This window comes from Schistocerca nitens, chromosome 2 (genome assembly GCF_023898315.1).
Source record: "Schistocerca nitens isolate TAMUIC-IGC-003100 chromosome 2, iqSchNite1.1, whole genome shotgun sequence".
NCBI classification, from domain to species: Eukaryota; Metazoa; Arthropoda; class Insecta; order Orthoptera; family Acrididae; genus Schistocerca; species Schistocerca nitens.
The window spans coordinates 840,482,513-840,499,722 of NC_064615.1; the positions used below are offsets into that span (position 1 = coordinate 840,482,513).

Genomic DNA, 17,210 nt, shown 5'->3' on the forward strand with positions numbered 1-17,210 from the left:
AAATAGGGTTTTGTAGCCAAAAAACTGGGGAATAATATGGTGTATTGGAATCTTGATTGAAAACACTCTGCTTTCAGAAAAAAAAACGTCTTCTCGATCGCGAAATGCAGATTCTTGGTCCCCTAAATGTGCCCACAAACCAGATCAGACCAACCACAAAAATACGTTGCATTACGTATTGGACGCCCCTCGCATACAGAAATGAACGCTGTCGACGAGGGCACCGCTTGACTGACAGTGAGAACATACCTGCTGCAGTGAGTTCAAATGGCTCTGAGCACTATGGGACTTAGCATCTGAGGTCATCGGTCCTCTAGAACTTAGAACTACTTAAACCTAACTAACCTAAGGACATCACACACAGCCATGCCCGAGGCAGGATTCGAACCTGCGACCGTAGTGGTCGCGCGGTTCCAGACTGAAGCGCCTAGAACCGCTCGGCCACCACGGCCGGCTGCAGCAGTTGAATGGCTGGCATAAATCAGTAGTGGGGGAGGCCCTGGTCGGAAATCGCAAGGTGGAAAACTACTTGGTTGGAAGTCCCTCGGCAGCTGTGACATCTACAAAACGATAGGAAATACCGTGGTCGGAAAGCTCATACAGCCCTTGTATATGGCGGCAGAGACAAATATACCAACTGGGCAAGATGGGAATTAGTATGCAGATTATGGTTTGGTCTAGCGACGAAGCCCACTTTCATTTGGATGGTTTCGTCAAAAGGCAATGGCGCATTTAGGGGACCAAGAATCGGCATTTCGCGATCGGGAAGTCACTTCACCCTTAACGGCTCACTGTGTGGTGTGCAGTATCCAGTCAAGGAATAATCGGTGCGATATTCCTTGATGGCACAAGGGCTACCGAACAGTACGTGAGGGTTTTGGAAGATGATTTCATCCCCATTATCCAAAGTGACCCTGATTTTGACAAAATGTGCTTCATACAAGTCAGAGATCGACCCCATCGAAGCAGGAGAGTGATGTCCTCGAGGAGCGCTTTGGTACCGCATTCTGGCTATGGGGTACCCATAAGCCTCTGGCATGGGCCTCGATTGCCCGCTTATTCTCCGGATCTGTACATATGCGACTACCTTTTGTGGGGCTATATTAAAGGCAAGGTGTACAGCAATAATCTCCAAAACCACTGCTCAACTGAAAACAACCATTGAGAAGGTCATCGACAGCATCAATGTTCTGACAACCGAGCGGTTAGCACACTGGATCCGCATCCTGATTTAGGTTTTCCGTGATTTCCCTAAATCGCTTCAGGAAAATGCCGGGATGGTTCCTTTGACGTCCTTCCCCGTCCTTCCCTAATCCAATGGCACCGATAACCTCACTGTTTGGTCTCTTCCACCAAATCAACCCAACCCAATGTTCCGACACTTCAGCGGGCCATGCAGAATTCCGCTATTCGTCTGCGCCACGTCATCGCCAAAAATGACAGGAATACCGAACATGTCATAAACTGAATCCGAATATCTGTAGTGACGTTTCCATGTTGAATAAAGTATGTGCACGCCGTAGTTTGTAACTAATTCAGTTCTTTTTTTCATATTAGTTGTCAGCAAGTAGATTCCTTACATACTGCAAGACAGTATTCCACAATCTCACATATCATACGATTATCATTAGATAACTTAGAAATTTCTCCAGTAAGGCGACAATAGTTAGAGCTCGTGCAATTGAGACGCCACCGGACGGCAGCTCCCTGCCCAGCTATGGGAGTTGCGCGATCGGTGGGTAGACGTACATACTTCCGGAAACCTACCGTAGACTTGTCAAATCCATGCCTTGCAGATTCACTGCTGTGTTGTGCCGCAAATGTTACGACAGTCGGCGACATTTGGCGTTAATGGACTATGGCAGTAGGCGACCGACGCGTGTGCCTTCGCTAACAGCACGATATCACCTACAGCGCTTCTCCTGGAGTTGTGACCGTGCCAGTTGGACCCTAGACGACAGGAAAACGTGGCCTGGTCAGATGAGTACCGATTTCAGTTGGTAAGAGCTGATGGTAGGAACCGAATGTGACTCAGACCCCACGAACTCATTGGACCCAAGTTATCAACAAGGCACTTTGTTAGCAGGTGGTGGCTCCATAATGGTGTGGGTTTGGTCTACATGGAAGAGATTCGTCTTCTGATCAAACTGAATAGATGATTGACTTTAGATGGTTATTTTCGACTACTTGGAGACAATTTGCAGCCGTTCATGGACCTCAGGTTCTGAAATAACGATGGAATTTTTATGGTTGACAAAGCGCCATGTCAGAACATGCTGGACAATTCGAGCGAATGATTTGGCCACCCAGATCTCCCGCCATGAAGCCCGTGGAGCATCTATGGGACAGAACAGAGAGGCCAGTTCGTGCTCAAAATGCTGCACCAGCAACACTTGCGCAATTATGGATGGCTATAGACGCAGCATGGCGCAATGTTTCTACTGGGGACTTCCAATGACTCATTGAACCCATGCCACGTCGATTGCTGCACTACGCCTGGCAAAAGAGGTCCGACACGATATTAGGAGGTACCCCACGACTTCTGTCACCTCAGTTTACAACAATTATATATTTAATTTTTCCTTTTTAATGCTAGCTAAAAACATAAATTAGGCAACTTTTGTGCTTTTGGATATTTTGGCTCTTTGATTTATTGACATACGATATCGTAGATTCACTTAGACGTGTAAGAACATTTGTATTGTTTATTAAATGCAAGGGATCTACACAGCCTTCTCGTCCAACCCGCGAGAGTCTGACACAGACATTCCACATCGTTCCCGCTTCCGTGTTCATGGCTCAAATGGCTCTGAGCACTATGAGACTTAACTTCTGAGGTCATCAGTCCCCTAGACCTTAGAACTACTTAAACCTAACTAACCTAAGGACATCACACAAATCCGTGCCCTAGGCAGGATTCGAACCTGCGACCGTAGCAATCCGTGTTCATGTACACACTCCATCGCGCATGCCCGCGCTACTTGCTGGCCTGTTACTCGTGTTTCCCAGTAGTTCTTCGGCATTTTGGTGTGCACTGCCCACAATGGTGCGTATCTCTCTTTCTTGTAAGTTCCTTCTTTTGAAATCAATCTTTACCATCCCTTCCGTGTTCGCAGTATATCATCCTGTTTCTTGGGTACGATTTAGTTTATTTACATCTACATCTACATCCATACACCGCAAGCCACCTGACGGTGTGTGGCGGAGGGTACTTTGAGTACCTCTATCGATTCTCCCTTCTATTCCAGTCTCGTATTGTTCGTGGAAAGAAAGATTGTCGGTATGCCTCTGTGTGGGCTCTAATCTCTCTGATTTTATCCTCATGGTCTCTTCGCGAGATATACGTATACTGCTTGACTCCTCGGTGAAGGTATGTTCTAGAAACTTTAACAAAAGCCCGTACCGAGCTACTGAGCGTCTCTCCTGCAGAGTCCTCCACTGGAGTTTATCTATCATCTCCGTAACGCTTTCGCGATTACTAAATGATCCTGTAACGAAGCGCGCTGCTCTCCGTTGGATCTTCTCTATCTCTTCTATCAACCCTATCTGGTACGGATCCCACACTGGTGAGCAGCATTCAAGCAGTGGGCGAACATGTGTACTGTAACCTACTTCCTTTGTTTTCGGATTGCATTTCCTTACGATTCTTCCAATGAATCTCAGTCTGGCATCTGCTTTACCGACGATCAACTTTATATGATCATTCCATTTTAAATCACTCCTAATGCGTACTCCCAGATAATTTATGGAATTAACTGCTTCCAGTTGTTGACCTGCTATATTGTATCTAAATGATAAGGGATCTTTCTTTCTATGGATTCGCAGCACATTACACTTGTCTACATTGAGATTCAATTGCCATTCCCTGCACCATGCGTCAATTCGCTGCAGATCCTCCTGCATTTCAGTACAGTTTCCCATTATTACAACCTCTCGATATACTACAGCATCATCCGCAAAAAGCCTCAGTGAACTTCCGATGTTATCCACAAGGTCGTTTATGTATATTATGAATAGCAAGGGTCCTACACACTCCCCTGCGGCACACCTAAAATTATTCTTACTTCGGAAGACTTATCTCCATTGAGAATGACATGCTGCGTTCTGTTATCTAGGAACTCTTCAGTCCAATCACACAATTGGTCTGATAGTCCATATGCTCTTACTTTGTTCATTAAACGACTGTGGGGAACTGTATCGAACGCGTTGCGGAAGTCAAGAAACATGGCATCTATCGTTTCTGCATTACATGTTAGTGTTTGCCTTTTACGTCTGTCTGATGTTCATGCTTTGTGCAACTTATTTGGTTTGCTGGCTAAACCTTCACGCCATGGATCGCAGCTCCTTATTATAGCATTATGTTGGAACCTAGGTTTTAATGGGAAGACAGATATGCCCGTCCATTTTCCTTGACAACTATTACGACGTTTAAAAGTTTTTAGCCGGTGGACTGTCACCTAGCCAACAAGTCATAGTGGGTGCTCACTTATACGCGATGACGTTCGATGACTGCCTCTTTCATTTCCTTCTAATCCATGTAACACTGCGTAAAATTTCTCTTCACTATTTTTTGCCCTCCTCCGTAGGTTTTACGGAAGCGTTCCCTGTCATATAATTTTTAAGACATACACGTTTCTGCGGATAATCTATTCCATGGAACCGACTAAGAAGGCTGGGTCTTCGCGTAATTTCTCATGTATGAGGGTCATTTTGAAAGTAAGAACCGGTAGCGCACCGTGTCCGCGTTTCCTGTCTCGTGATGTCCGTTCACGGTCGGACATTCTTGGCTAATCTCTCACTATGCCGCCAATACGCTCATGTGTCTGCCGGTCTTAGTTGTATGGTTATATCGCTTCAATTGTTACCGTGCGAATCAGTAATCCGCCGATTGTGAAGTGTGCTCGGTTATTCGGTTCTTAAATGCAAAATAAGTTCGTCCTGCTGAAATTCATCGACAACTTGTTCAAGTTTGTGATGCAGCTGTAATGAATGGTGGAAATGTGCGTAAATGGTGTACGTTGTTTAATGAAGGAAGGAGAAATGCTCATGATGAAGAATGATCTGGACGGCCTACTGTCATGAATAATGATTTGACACAAGAAGTTGATGAATAAAGATTTGACACAACAAGTTTATGAGGCAACTCGCCAGAACAGGCGCTTCATTATTGATGAGCTGCATTAGAAATTTCCACAAGTTTCAACATCAGTCCTTTATCACATTGTTACTGACAAACTTCACTACAAAAGTGTGTGCGAGATGGGGCCGAAAATGTTGACAAAAGAACACAAAACAAAGCGAATGGCACATTCTTTGTCCGGTTTGGAGCGCTGTCACTATGACAATGACGAGTTCTTCAGTCACACTCTGACTGGTGATGGAACGTGGAAGGGGCACTACAGTCCAGAGAATAAATATCAATCCAGTGAGTGGCATCATCTAGGCTCCCCGACGAAACACGAGAATTCAAACAAGAATCTTCAATACGGAAAATCATGGCCACTGTTTTCTGGGACCGGTAAGGCATTCTTCTTTTAGACTTCTTGTCAAGAGGAGTGCTGAGAGGTACTGTGAAAATTATTAAAGCTTAAGCGTGCTATTCAAAATCGCCGGCTTTTAGCGGTGGTGTTTTGCTCCACGACAATGCTCGGCCTCACATTGTGGCAAGAACAAAGACGCAATCGGGCAAGTTTCGTAGGGAATTACTAGATCATTCTTCGTACAGCCCTGACTTAGCACCATCATATTTTCATCTGTTTCCAAAACACGGAAAGCGCTTGTAAAATGATGATAAGTTGAAAGAAACTGTTACTAACTGGTTTGATGGTCAGGCCGCAGAGTTCTTTGATGCTGGGATCCAAAAGCTGGTGCCACGTCTTGACAAATGTTCAAATGTTCATGATGACTATGTTGAAAAGTGAAAAAAATGTGCATATTGCAATTTGTGATACAATTTACGTTCATAAATAAAGTTCCTCTTACTCTCATCACAAATCGGATCTAACTATAAAAATGACCCTCGTATGTCATTACTTGACTCTAGTGGGTGCATTTTTCGTTACAGTTTCATCTTAGCTTGTGATTACATATTTTTCTACGTAGTTGTTCTTCCACTTATATGCAGATTTGCATCTGAAGTTACAGCTGTTAAGTGCTGTGAAACCGGGAGTGCCTAAGAATAAAAGGATTTTACGGCTGAAGCAGTTTTATTTCTCACATGATTTATCGTGGCAATAGTGTCCCAGATTATAAAGTTTTTTTGCGGATTGTAAAATATTGCTCTCACACGGCCATTTATAGCCGAATTCAATTCCCGACGTCCACTATTGCCTCGAATATAATCATGAAATGAAATATGGGGTGCAAACGCCAAGTTTCTGGGACAGGATAATTAATGAGTCTGTCGAAATAAAGAAGTCAGGAAACCGGACAAACAGGGCCGGAGGGTTCAATTTAAATAAGGCCTGGGATCCGGCACTCAGTTTATTAAAATCTCACCGGCCATCACATCTACCAAAGCTGGAAGACGCTGAGAGAACATACGTTTCACGGAGAACCAGTGCGAACTGTGAAGAAAAAAAGAGCATCAAAGAGCTCGAGAATCGAAGCAGTGCTGACTCGGCTATAAATAGCAACAATAGTTCAGTGGGGTAAGGGCACTTTCACGCGAGGGGCGGTGCATCCAGCTGCAGAGAGCTGAAACGATTCGCGTTGCATTGCACATTACGCGACCTTTCACACGAGAGACGCAGACGTCTATTTCGGCTCAAAAATGGCTCTGAGCACTATGGGACTCAACTGCTGTGGTCATCAGTCCCCTAGAACTTAGAACTACTTAAACCTAACTAACCTAAGGACATCACACACATCCATGCCCGAGGCAGGATTCGAACCTGCGACCGTAGCAGTCTCACGGTTCCGGACTGCGCGCTATTTCGGCTCACTGAGCCACAGTGTAGCTTGTCAAGTGAATCGCCTGGCACACCCTTAACACAGAGCTTCATGGGAGCTTTCACACGGGATACTGTGAGCTGCTTGTCTCCTTCCGCGCTCAGCTTCGTTATACATAATTGACACAGCGGTTCTGTTGTTTCTGCTCAATGACCAGTCTAGATCACTAGTAAAGGTCTGTCGTGCGTGTCTAACACTATAAAAAAACAGTGTGTTAGACGTAGAGAGTTTCATTGCGGAAGTGCAGCTTAGTCCAGTACTGTGAGATTGTTCCACAGCTGATTATTCGAACAAAGTAAAAAGGCCGAAGCTTGGAATGAGATACGTGGAATGTATAACAAGGATTTTGCCACGTTGCCACCACAGGAGAAAAAAATCATAGGTAAGTACGTATAAATATCCAGAATGAGATATTCACTCTGCAGCGGAGTGTGGCAGATTAAAACTGTGTGCCGGACCCAGACTCGAACTCGGGACCTTCGCCTTTCGCGGACAAGTGCTCTACCAGGCTGTGGCTAAGCCATGTCTCCGCAATATCTTTCCTTCCCGGAGTGCTAGTTCTGCAAGGTTCGCGGAAGAGCTTCTGTGAAGTTTGGAAGATACGAGACGAGGTACTGGCAGCACTGAAGGTGTGGCGACAGGTCGTGGTTGGGTAGCTCTGTTTGTAGAGCACTTGCCCGCGAAAGGCAAAGGTCCCGAGTTCGAGTCTCGGTCCGGCACACAGTTTTAATCTGCCAGGAAGTTTCACGTATGAATACATTAATTTGTAATAATTTATTATTATATTATTTTATGGGAAGAAGATGACACGATTAGAAAGGACAAAGCTGAAGGGGATAGCGATGAACTGCGAGCTAGTAGTAATGAGGGAGACTGGATCCCTTCAAAAACAAGAAGAATTACAAAGCAAGGTCCAAAATCAGACATAGACAAATTGTATTATGTTTTACGGCGATGCCTTGAAAGTAGAGAATAGTAAAGGACAGAATCGCCTCATGAGAATATACTTTTCTTGTTACCTTTGGTAAAAGACATGGCGCTATTCCAGTACGCAGCACACTTCAGGCGAAATGGGAAATAATGCAAGTGGTTGCTAAATATAAGTTACGACTATGCACCAGTGAGGTTATGCAAATATTGCAACTTACATATTCAAGACGAACATGTATTTGACAACATATGAAAGCTGTGATACTTTTTTTTTAATGCGAAACAATGTTTATTGTGTTGGAACACAGTTCTGTACAAAAGAGTGGTTCTCGATATGCTGCACTTTCTTACCAGCACTTTTCTGCACACATGGAGTACTGCCAGAGCCACATATTGGCGTTTCCTCGGTACCTGAAACACATACAAACCCAATACATCAACATGCATTCACTATGAGCGACATTGGATCTAACTGCCACTAGATGCGATCACAGAGTACACGCTACACAACTGAGCAGAACAAAGACACATAAAGAATTCACAGAGATAGGTTCACCAAAACACCGTAACAGCTAGTTAAGAAACACGAACTCGAACTCTCTGAAGAAATCCGTGCTAAAACATATATTCAGTAATAACGTTTACAGCAATCAGTCACAAATAATGTTTATTGTAAATCCATATCTCGGTCACTATGCAGTCATCTTCAGAGACTAAACGTAAGTTAATGCGAGTGTGAACTCAGCCTTTGACACCTCGGATAGTCCAGTTGAGATTATGTGTATATTCAAAGTGGTGAAAAAGAGCATGAAAAGGTTGTAAGGGTGTAGCACGGTTGGTTGTGCTGAGAAATAATTCTAAAAAAAAAAATTCGACACGTTGCGCCGTTTCCGAGTTAATTAGCATTGAAGTTAGCCAATCAGGCTGTTGCAAGCGCAAATTCAAGTGGCCAGCCAGCTGTTCTCATAGCACACAAGACTGCTCAGCATTTGGCTCTGGTTCGACCCTTACTACAGTCCCTTGTCCAATTTTTGTGTCATTGTTCGGTTATTGGAAGCTAAACTAAGAACATGTTTGGCGACACCGTCTCGCCAGCCGCTGTGGCCGAGCGGTTCTAGGCGCTTCAGTCCGGAACCGCGCTGCTGCTACGGTCGTAGGTTCGAATCCTGCCTCGGGTACGGATGTGTGCGATGTCCTTAGGTTAGTTAGGTTAAAGTAGTTCTGAGTCTAGGGGACTGATGACCTCAGATGTTAAGTCCCATAGTGCTCAGAGCCATTTGAACCATTTTGACACCGTCTCTGGCGGGCCGCTTGAGTTTGCGTACGCAATGACCTGACTGGCTAACTTCAATACTAATTAACTCGGAAACGGCGCAACATATCGATTTTTTTCTTAACGGTTGTTTCTCAGCACGGCCTATCCTGCAAAACCCTTACACGTTTTTCAGTCTGTTTCCAACCACACCGTACAAGTGGTTCCAAAGTTTTAATTTACCTTTACTGCACCGAAGAAGGCCATAAAGTCTCCAAAGTCTGGATTTGCAGTAAACAGTGTTTGCGACTGATTGCTGTAGTCTTTATTTCTTAAAATAAATGCAGTTGCTGCACAGTCTGATTCCACATGGAATCAAACCTGCTGTAATCAATATTTATTTTTTGTGTTCTTTCTGCTTATTTTGTCTCAAAGGGTGTATGCTTCTCTGTTTTCAATGTGCACTTCACTCATTAACGTGTATACCTAAGTGATTGATGTGTGCTACTTTCTTAGCCATTTGACGGATGTAAGACATCTTCACGTCATGCTTTCTTTAAACCTGTAAACGGGGGGTGTAGAGAACAGAGGCTGTTCTTCCATTCTGCGAAAGATGATGGCTGAGAAAAGCAGGTGTTTTGGTGCTGAGAGAGAAAAGTATTAGCTTCCCCTTCCCTGCTTTAAACGTGGCTTTGAAACTTTCAGATAGATTAAAACTGTGTGCTAGGCTGTTATTCGAACTGTTGCGGGCAAGTGGTCTACCGACTGAGCTACCCAAGCAGTAGTAGTGGTTATTGGTACCACCAGGGAAGAACTGTCAAGACACCAGAGATCGTATGAAAGCTGCTGTGAAGTTGGGAACGTAGGAGATAGGTACTGGTGGAAGTAAAGCTGGGCAGGTCGTGAGTCGTGGTTGGGTAGCTCTGTCGGTCAGTCTGCCGTCGGCAATGATGAGGTGAATACGTCTTGTTTGTATCTCACCTGTCGTGCTACTTGCGAGCGAGAGCTTCTGTTTACTACCGCATAGCGGCTTGTCTCTGTGTCCAAATTCATCGATCATCATGGCATTTTCCTCTCGCTAAGCCACGTTTAAATTAACTTTTCCTTTGGGTCATGAACGACCAAAAGCGTATGAAGTAGAACAGTTTGTATGGAAAGAAATACGTCTCCCTATCGCAAGCTGTTCTTGGAATCCATTTTTCGGTCTTGGGGACCACTGTCTACGTAAATCTGGCGAATGAAGGGTTGTGCACCGATGTTGTGTGGCGCCATGCTATCTATCTCAAGTTCTGGTACTCTGACGGCCATATAGGGTCTGTCGTCATTGATCATGCTGGTTTTGGCCTCTGAAAGTTGAGGGTGTTCTAACTCCCATTTGAGGTGCCGCCATATATATGTTGTGGTGGCCACCTTTAAACCTTATGACAACAACGTCAGCCACGCTGCTGAAACGTCGAAGACATTCGAAATCTACCATGTCTTCAATCGTGACTGTCAGATAAAAACTGAACTAACGAAATACGTGCCTTCTCACTTCGTTACTGCCAGCTGCAGGGCTGTTGTCATGTAGGGTGGTTCAAATGGTTCAAATGGCTCTGAGCACTATGGGACTTAACATCTGAGGTCATCAGTCCCCTAGAACTAAGAACTACTTAAACCTAACTAACCTAAGGACATCACACACACCCATGCCCGAGGCAGGATTCGAACCTGCGACCGTAGCGGTCACGCAGTTCCAGACTGTAGCGCCTAGAACCGCTCGGCCAACCCGGCCGGCATGTAGGGCAGCCAGCCGCACACTTTTTCCGGTTGTAGCCAGGAATGCCAAGTCCATTCTGAATGTCTCTGACGTAGATTGGTTCAGACATCTATCAGAGATGTCCTCTCTCTGCAGGGCCAAATGTCTTACCATTATCTTACGTGTCCATGGCGGAGCTGCCTGCTGCGCCCACTCTGAATCAGTCGGCACTGGCTTCGACTCCTCTCGACGATGCTATGAACGTTTGCTTGTCTCTCCTAAACTGCCGCCCGAACCAGTGTCAATGAACGATGGCTGTCAGCAGACGCAAGCCATTTTTCCTGACCGTGGTTTGATCATAGAGCTGTACCAACATTTGCTTTTCTGCTGTCTGGCCTCATATTAGACAATAGCTGTCCGGCGTCTAATAAGTAACAATATTTTAGGAAGCAACAGACGCCGAGGAAACGGAAGAGGCAGTGCCGTACCTCTTCTGATGATTACCTCCATCGGATTTGTGCACCCTCTTATAGACGATGCCCTGTCTTCGGACAACCTGACGCCAGATGATGCAACATCTCTTTCAGCTCTGTCTCCAGTCAGCATCCACTTACGGCCACTGATGTTACCATGCATGTGTCTGAAGTGGTTGTCCAACTTTTTGTGCCTGACGCTACCTGCGGGCGAATCTCTGACAGTGTGCCATTGAACTGGCCTGGTGAGATGTCTGTCTCCTGGGTAGGCTAAGTTGAAGCTGGGGATGGACATTCTGGAGGTTTGCAGAGCGATGGAACCCCTTTAGTGAGAACAGCGCCTCCCCACCACAGTGATGTGCCCTTCCATGGAGTCCTGATGCGGAGCTGCCCATGCTTCCTCCGCTTTTGCGTCGTCCTCCCTACTGGCGATGTCAGCTTTTCTAACTCATCGCATAGTCACGGTCACTGTCACTGTCAATCCATTCATGTGCGCCATAAACTGGTATTAGTCCGTGAAATGCTGTATGCTGTGGATGTTGAAGTTGCCCTCCTTTAGGAGGTGCATTCTACAACTTTTTGTACTCCCCACAGCTTTACAGTATGTGTCTCCCATGCTTCCCCTACTCTACTGGTAGTGGGATGGCGATTCTCTTACGTGATGGTATCCTCGCTGATGCAGCTGCCTCTCGCCTGGATGCCAGAGATATGGCTGTCAGTTTGGTGGCGTCAGGATCATCAACATCAATGTGCCATCTGGTTCGGTTCACCACCACGAATGTTCGACTTTCTTCTTCGAGGCTGTCATGCCTCTCTCCCTGGGTCGGCAGCGAGGAACATTACCAGCAAATCACTGAGGCGACATGACAAGTTTCTCGTTGAATATCTGCTTCCCAGTAATTATTCGGTGGCGATGGCCCACCTACGGCAGCCTGAAAAATTTCACCCAGTAACCCCGCATTTCCGAAAATGCCCAGGAAAATAGACCAGCCATCCATGGGCACCAGTGAAATCCCAAAGAAGAGCCCAACACAGCGATCGAAACGCCATTGAAGACATCTGCCTAACTACTAACAAGGGAACCTCCCCATCGCACCCCCCTCAGATTTAGTTATAAGTTGGCATAGTGGATAGGCCTTGAAAAACTGAACACAGATCAATCGAGAAAACAGGAAGAAGTTGTGTGGAACTATGAAAAAAATAAGAAAAATATACAAACTGAGCAGTCCATGCGCAAGATAGGCAACATCGAGGATAGTTTGAGCACAGGAGCGCCGTGGTCCCGTACTACTGTGGAATGTTATGACCAATAAATTGAAAAAAAAAAAAACACGTGGTTAGCGTGAGCAGCTGCGGAGCGAGAGGTCCTTGGTTCAAGTCTTCCCTCGAGTGAAAAGTTTAATTTTTGATTTTCAGACAATTTTAGTGTGAGAGTAGACTTGATTACCATTCCTTGTGCAACCGTTAGAATGTTTGGTTTTCGGTAAGTGAAATACTTTCTGAAAAGATTCTATGATTTTGCGAAGCTGCACAGGTACACAGAGCAGTATTGTTTACGTGAACTTGTGTCAGTTATCAAAGTTCAGGCACTCACACATGATCAACTTCGCTCTCCAAAATTCCAGGACATGTTCAGATTTGCTTGGACATATGCAGGATTTGACGGTCTACACACGGAAAAATTTGAAAACGTAAAAAACATATGTTTTGACAGAGCATAGGGAAAACTGCGCGACTGTGAAACTGTTTCATTCATTTGTTGCAGTTTATGTGACAAACTCTTATATTTTCATCACTTTTTGGGAATGATTATCACATCCACAAGAAAACCTAAATCGGGCAAGGTAGAAGAATCTTTTACCCATTCGCCAAGTGTACAAGTTAGGTGGGTCGACAACATATTCCTGTCATGTGACGCACATGCCGTCACCAGTGTCGTATAGAATATATCAGACGTGTTATCCTGTGGAGGAATCGGTTGACCTACGACCTTGCGATCAAATTTGAGAGGCAAGTCACTTCGTCCACTAATCGCACGGTTTTGCGGTGCGGTCGCAAAACACAGACACTAAACTTATTACAGTGAACAGAGACGTCAATGAGCAAACGGACAGATCATAACTTTCCGAAAATAAAGATAGTTAACTTTTCACTCGAGAGAAGACTTGAACCAAGGACCTCTCCTTCCGCATCTGCTCACGCTAACCACGGGACCACGGCGCCCCTGCGCTCATACTGTCCTTGAAGTTGCTTATCATTCGCATGGACTACTCAGTTTGTATACTTTGCTTATTTTTTTCATAGTTCCACACAACTTCTTCCTGTTTTTTCGATTGATCTGTGTTCAGTTTTTCAAGGCCTATCCACTGTGCCAACTTATAACTAAATCTGAGGGGGATGCGATGGGGAGGTTCCCTTGTAAAAAGATTTTATTATGAATGACAACGACAACAAAAGCCTACCAAACTTATGCTCTTACATGTAAATGGATTGTGCAGCTGTCGACTGTAGTGCATGCTGGTGTGCGTATGACTCACGTGGCATGTGGAAGGACACGCAGGAGCAGCGGCTGAGTGTGAAGTTGGTGAGGCACTCGAGCTCGCAGTTCTGCTGAGTGTAGACCTTGAAGTAGCGCAGGTGGCGCTCGTACGGGAAGTAGCACTGGCGCCGGTGCGGCGAGTAAGAGCGCAGCCCGTCGCTGGTGGTCATCATGTTGGGCTTGACGGCCACCACCACCTCCTGGCTGAGCGGCGCGCGCAGGTACTGCAGGCTGACGCGCGGAACCTCCGCCGGGTTGTGCAGCAGCACCTGTCCCCAGCAGAAGAACAGTAAGTACACCTTTCTATGCTCGTAGGTTGACAGCACTGACTCAACAATCGTATGCAGTGAGACTGGAGTCGACGACGTAACTTTGACTGTAAATGGACTGAGGAATTCTCTGCTGCATTCTGAGTGGCAAGATAAGATCAAGATCGTGAGGCATATACCCAGACGTGGATGTCAAGTAGCTGATTGTATATATACACTACTGGCCATTAAAATTGCTACACCACGAAGATGACGTGCTACAGACGCGAAATCTAACCGACAGGAAGAAGATGCTATGATATGCAAATGATTAGCTTTTAAAAGCATTTACACAACGTTGGCGCCGGTGGCGACACCTACAACGTCCTGACATGAGGAAAGTTTCCAACCGATTTCTGATATACAAACAGCAGTTGACCGGCGTTGCTTGGTGAAACATTGTTGTAATGCCTCGTGTAAGGAGGAGAAATGCGTACCATCACGTTTTCGACTTTGATAAAGGTCGGGTTGTAGCCTATCGCGAATGCGGTTTATCGTATCGCGACATTGCCGCTCGCGTTGGTCGAGATCGAATGACTGTTAGCAGAATATGGAATTGGTGGGTTCAGGAGGGTAATACGGCATGTCGTGCTGGATCCCAACGGCCTCGTATCACTAGCAGTCCAGATGACAGGCATCTTATCCGCATGGCTGTAACGGATCGTGCAGCCACGTCTCGATCCCTGAGTCAACAGATGGGGACGTTTGCAAGACAACAACCATCTGCACGAACAGTTCGACGACGTTTACAGCAGCATGGACTATCAACTCGGAGACCATGACTGCGGTTACCCATGACGCTGCATCACAGACAGGAGCGCCTGCGATGGTGTACTCAACGACGAACCTGGGTGCACGAATGGCAAAACGTCATTTTTTCGGATGAATCCAGGTTCTGTTTACCGCATCATGATGGACGCATCCGTGTTTGGCGTCATCGCGGTGAACGCACATTGGAAGCGTGTATTCGTCATCGCCATACTGGCGTATCGCCGGGCGTGATGGTATGGGGTGCCATTGGTTACACGTCTCGGTCACCTCTTCCGCATTGACGGCACTTTGAACAGTGGACGTTACATTTCAGATGTGTTACGAACCGTGGCTCTACCCTTTATTCGATCCCTGCGAAACCCTACATTTTAGCAGGATAATGCACGACCGCATGTTGCAGGTCCTGTATGGGACTTTCTGGATACAGAAAATGTTCGATTGCTGCCCTGGCCAGCACATTCTCCAGATCTCTCACCAATTGAAAACGTCTGGTCAATGGTGGCCGAGCAACCGGCTCGTCACAATACGCCAGTCACTACTCTTGATGAACTGTGGTATCGTGTTGAAGCTACATGAGCAGCTGTACCTGTACACGCCATCCAAGCTCTGTTTGACTCAATGCCCAGGCGTATCAAGGCCGTTATTACGGCCAGAGGTGGTTGTTCTTGGTACTGATTTCTCAGGATCTATGCACCCAAATTGAGTGAAAATGTAATCACATGTCAGATCTAGTATAATATATTTGTCCAATTACTACCTTTTTATCCCCTGCATTTCTTCTTGGTGTAGCAATTTTAATGGCCAGTAGTGTAATTTGTGAATCTTCATGGCAGGTTAAAACTGTATGGCAGACTGGGACTCGAACCTGGGACGTTCAACTGACTGAGCATCCAAGCACGATCTGCGACTCGCCCTGACAGCTCCACTTCCGGCGGTACCTCTTTTGCTACCTATGTGAGTCATAATTGGGTAGATCAGTCGATAGAACACTTGTACGTAAAAGCAAACGTCCCAGTTCGAGTCCTGGTCCGTTTCAATCTGCGCCGGAATTTCAGATCAGTGCACACTTCGCAGCAGAGTTAAATTCATTCCGGAAACAGTTCCCCTAGGTTTCACCCTCTTCCCTCCTTTCGTCTGTAACAACACAAACCCAACCCTACACCATACAAGCACTCATCAGTCATCCACATGAGACAGATACGCACTTGACACTTCGTAACAGGTCTGAGGAAGGCAATCGAAAATCACTTGCACAAGGAGCTTGCCAATAGCGTCTCCTCCCTCACTCATTCCCTATGTGTCAACATTGGCTTTGACTGATGTTGAAAATTTTGTTGATCGAAAACAAAACACACGCAGCGCAACAGCACACTCATCGCTTTAGTACTTACTTGTGGAAGCCAGCAGGCCGGAATCTTACCTTGAACCCCTGCACGGGGCCCCTGCAGATGTAGTCTAGATCGTAGGAAAAGGCCCTGAGGAGCACGAACATGCCGTTACGCGCGCCGGCGCCCAGTGCCCGCTCTGGATACGTGTCATATCCGGAGTCCGCTGTATATCCGTCCTCCAGCGTCCAGCTGTGCGCCGGGTACCCATACTGCAGGTTCCCCTCCTGGCGCTGGATGCTGCACACAACAAACATGTCTAGCTATCCTCATCAATCATCCACATGAGACAGAAGGTTCGTATGAGCAGTTGCCAGCGGGCTCGTGCGCATGCGGAGAGCTGAATTCGCGTTTGAACAGTGCCTTCCTCCCGCTTCTGGCTACTTGAAGCGTGGCTGTTTGCTGTATGAGCAGTAGCAGCAAGTAGCCAGATGCTACCCGGAAAAAATTTTCTGGCGCGCCCAAGCTGCCAGATTCGCGCATGCGCAGAGCAAGCTGAGTTATAGTGGGGGGGATCCTTCCCCACGTGACCCGTGTATATGTTTCGTGTCTTCGAAATACTGCTGCTCCCTTCGTTTACAGCTCCCACGTCAAATGAAATCAAAATAGTTTTCTGTGGCCGGGAGCCATCAATTAATATACATTCTCATAACCATGAAAGACCAAAATAAGTTAGTAGTTTAAATTTTCTGATTTTATATTATTTCCACGTGATTAGTTATCAACCATTAATGTCTTAATGAAGACATTTCAGTAGAGAAATTTGCTTCTATTAATTTTTTTCTGCTGAGGCAGTTAGTTTATTAGGAACGAAGTGTTTCATTCCGCACTATTGGCTTCTTTCAACTTCGTTCAATTTCAAG

At 45.9% G+C, this 17,210-nt stretch overlaps 1 protein-coding gene across 1 annotated transcript in view; it reads right to left on the reverse strand.

Moving 5' to 3' along the window:
* Window positions 1-17,210, reverse strand: part of LOC126234670 (pickpocket protein 28-like) — a 109,105-nt gene that overhangs the window by 16,881 nt on the left and 75,014 nt on the right. Inside the window, exons 6-8 of the mRNA XM_049943410.1 lie at window positions 16,383-16,587; window positions 13,882-14,152; window positions 8,233-8,292 (exon numbers count right to left, since the gene is read on the reverse strand). Of these exons, the coding sequence (XP_049799367.1) occupies window positions 8,233-8,292; window positions 13,882-14,152; window positions 16,383-16,587 (536 nt within the window). The remainder of the gene's footprint in view (window positions 1-8,232; window positions 8,293-13,881; window positions 14,153-16,382; window positions 16,588-17,210) is intronic.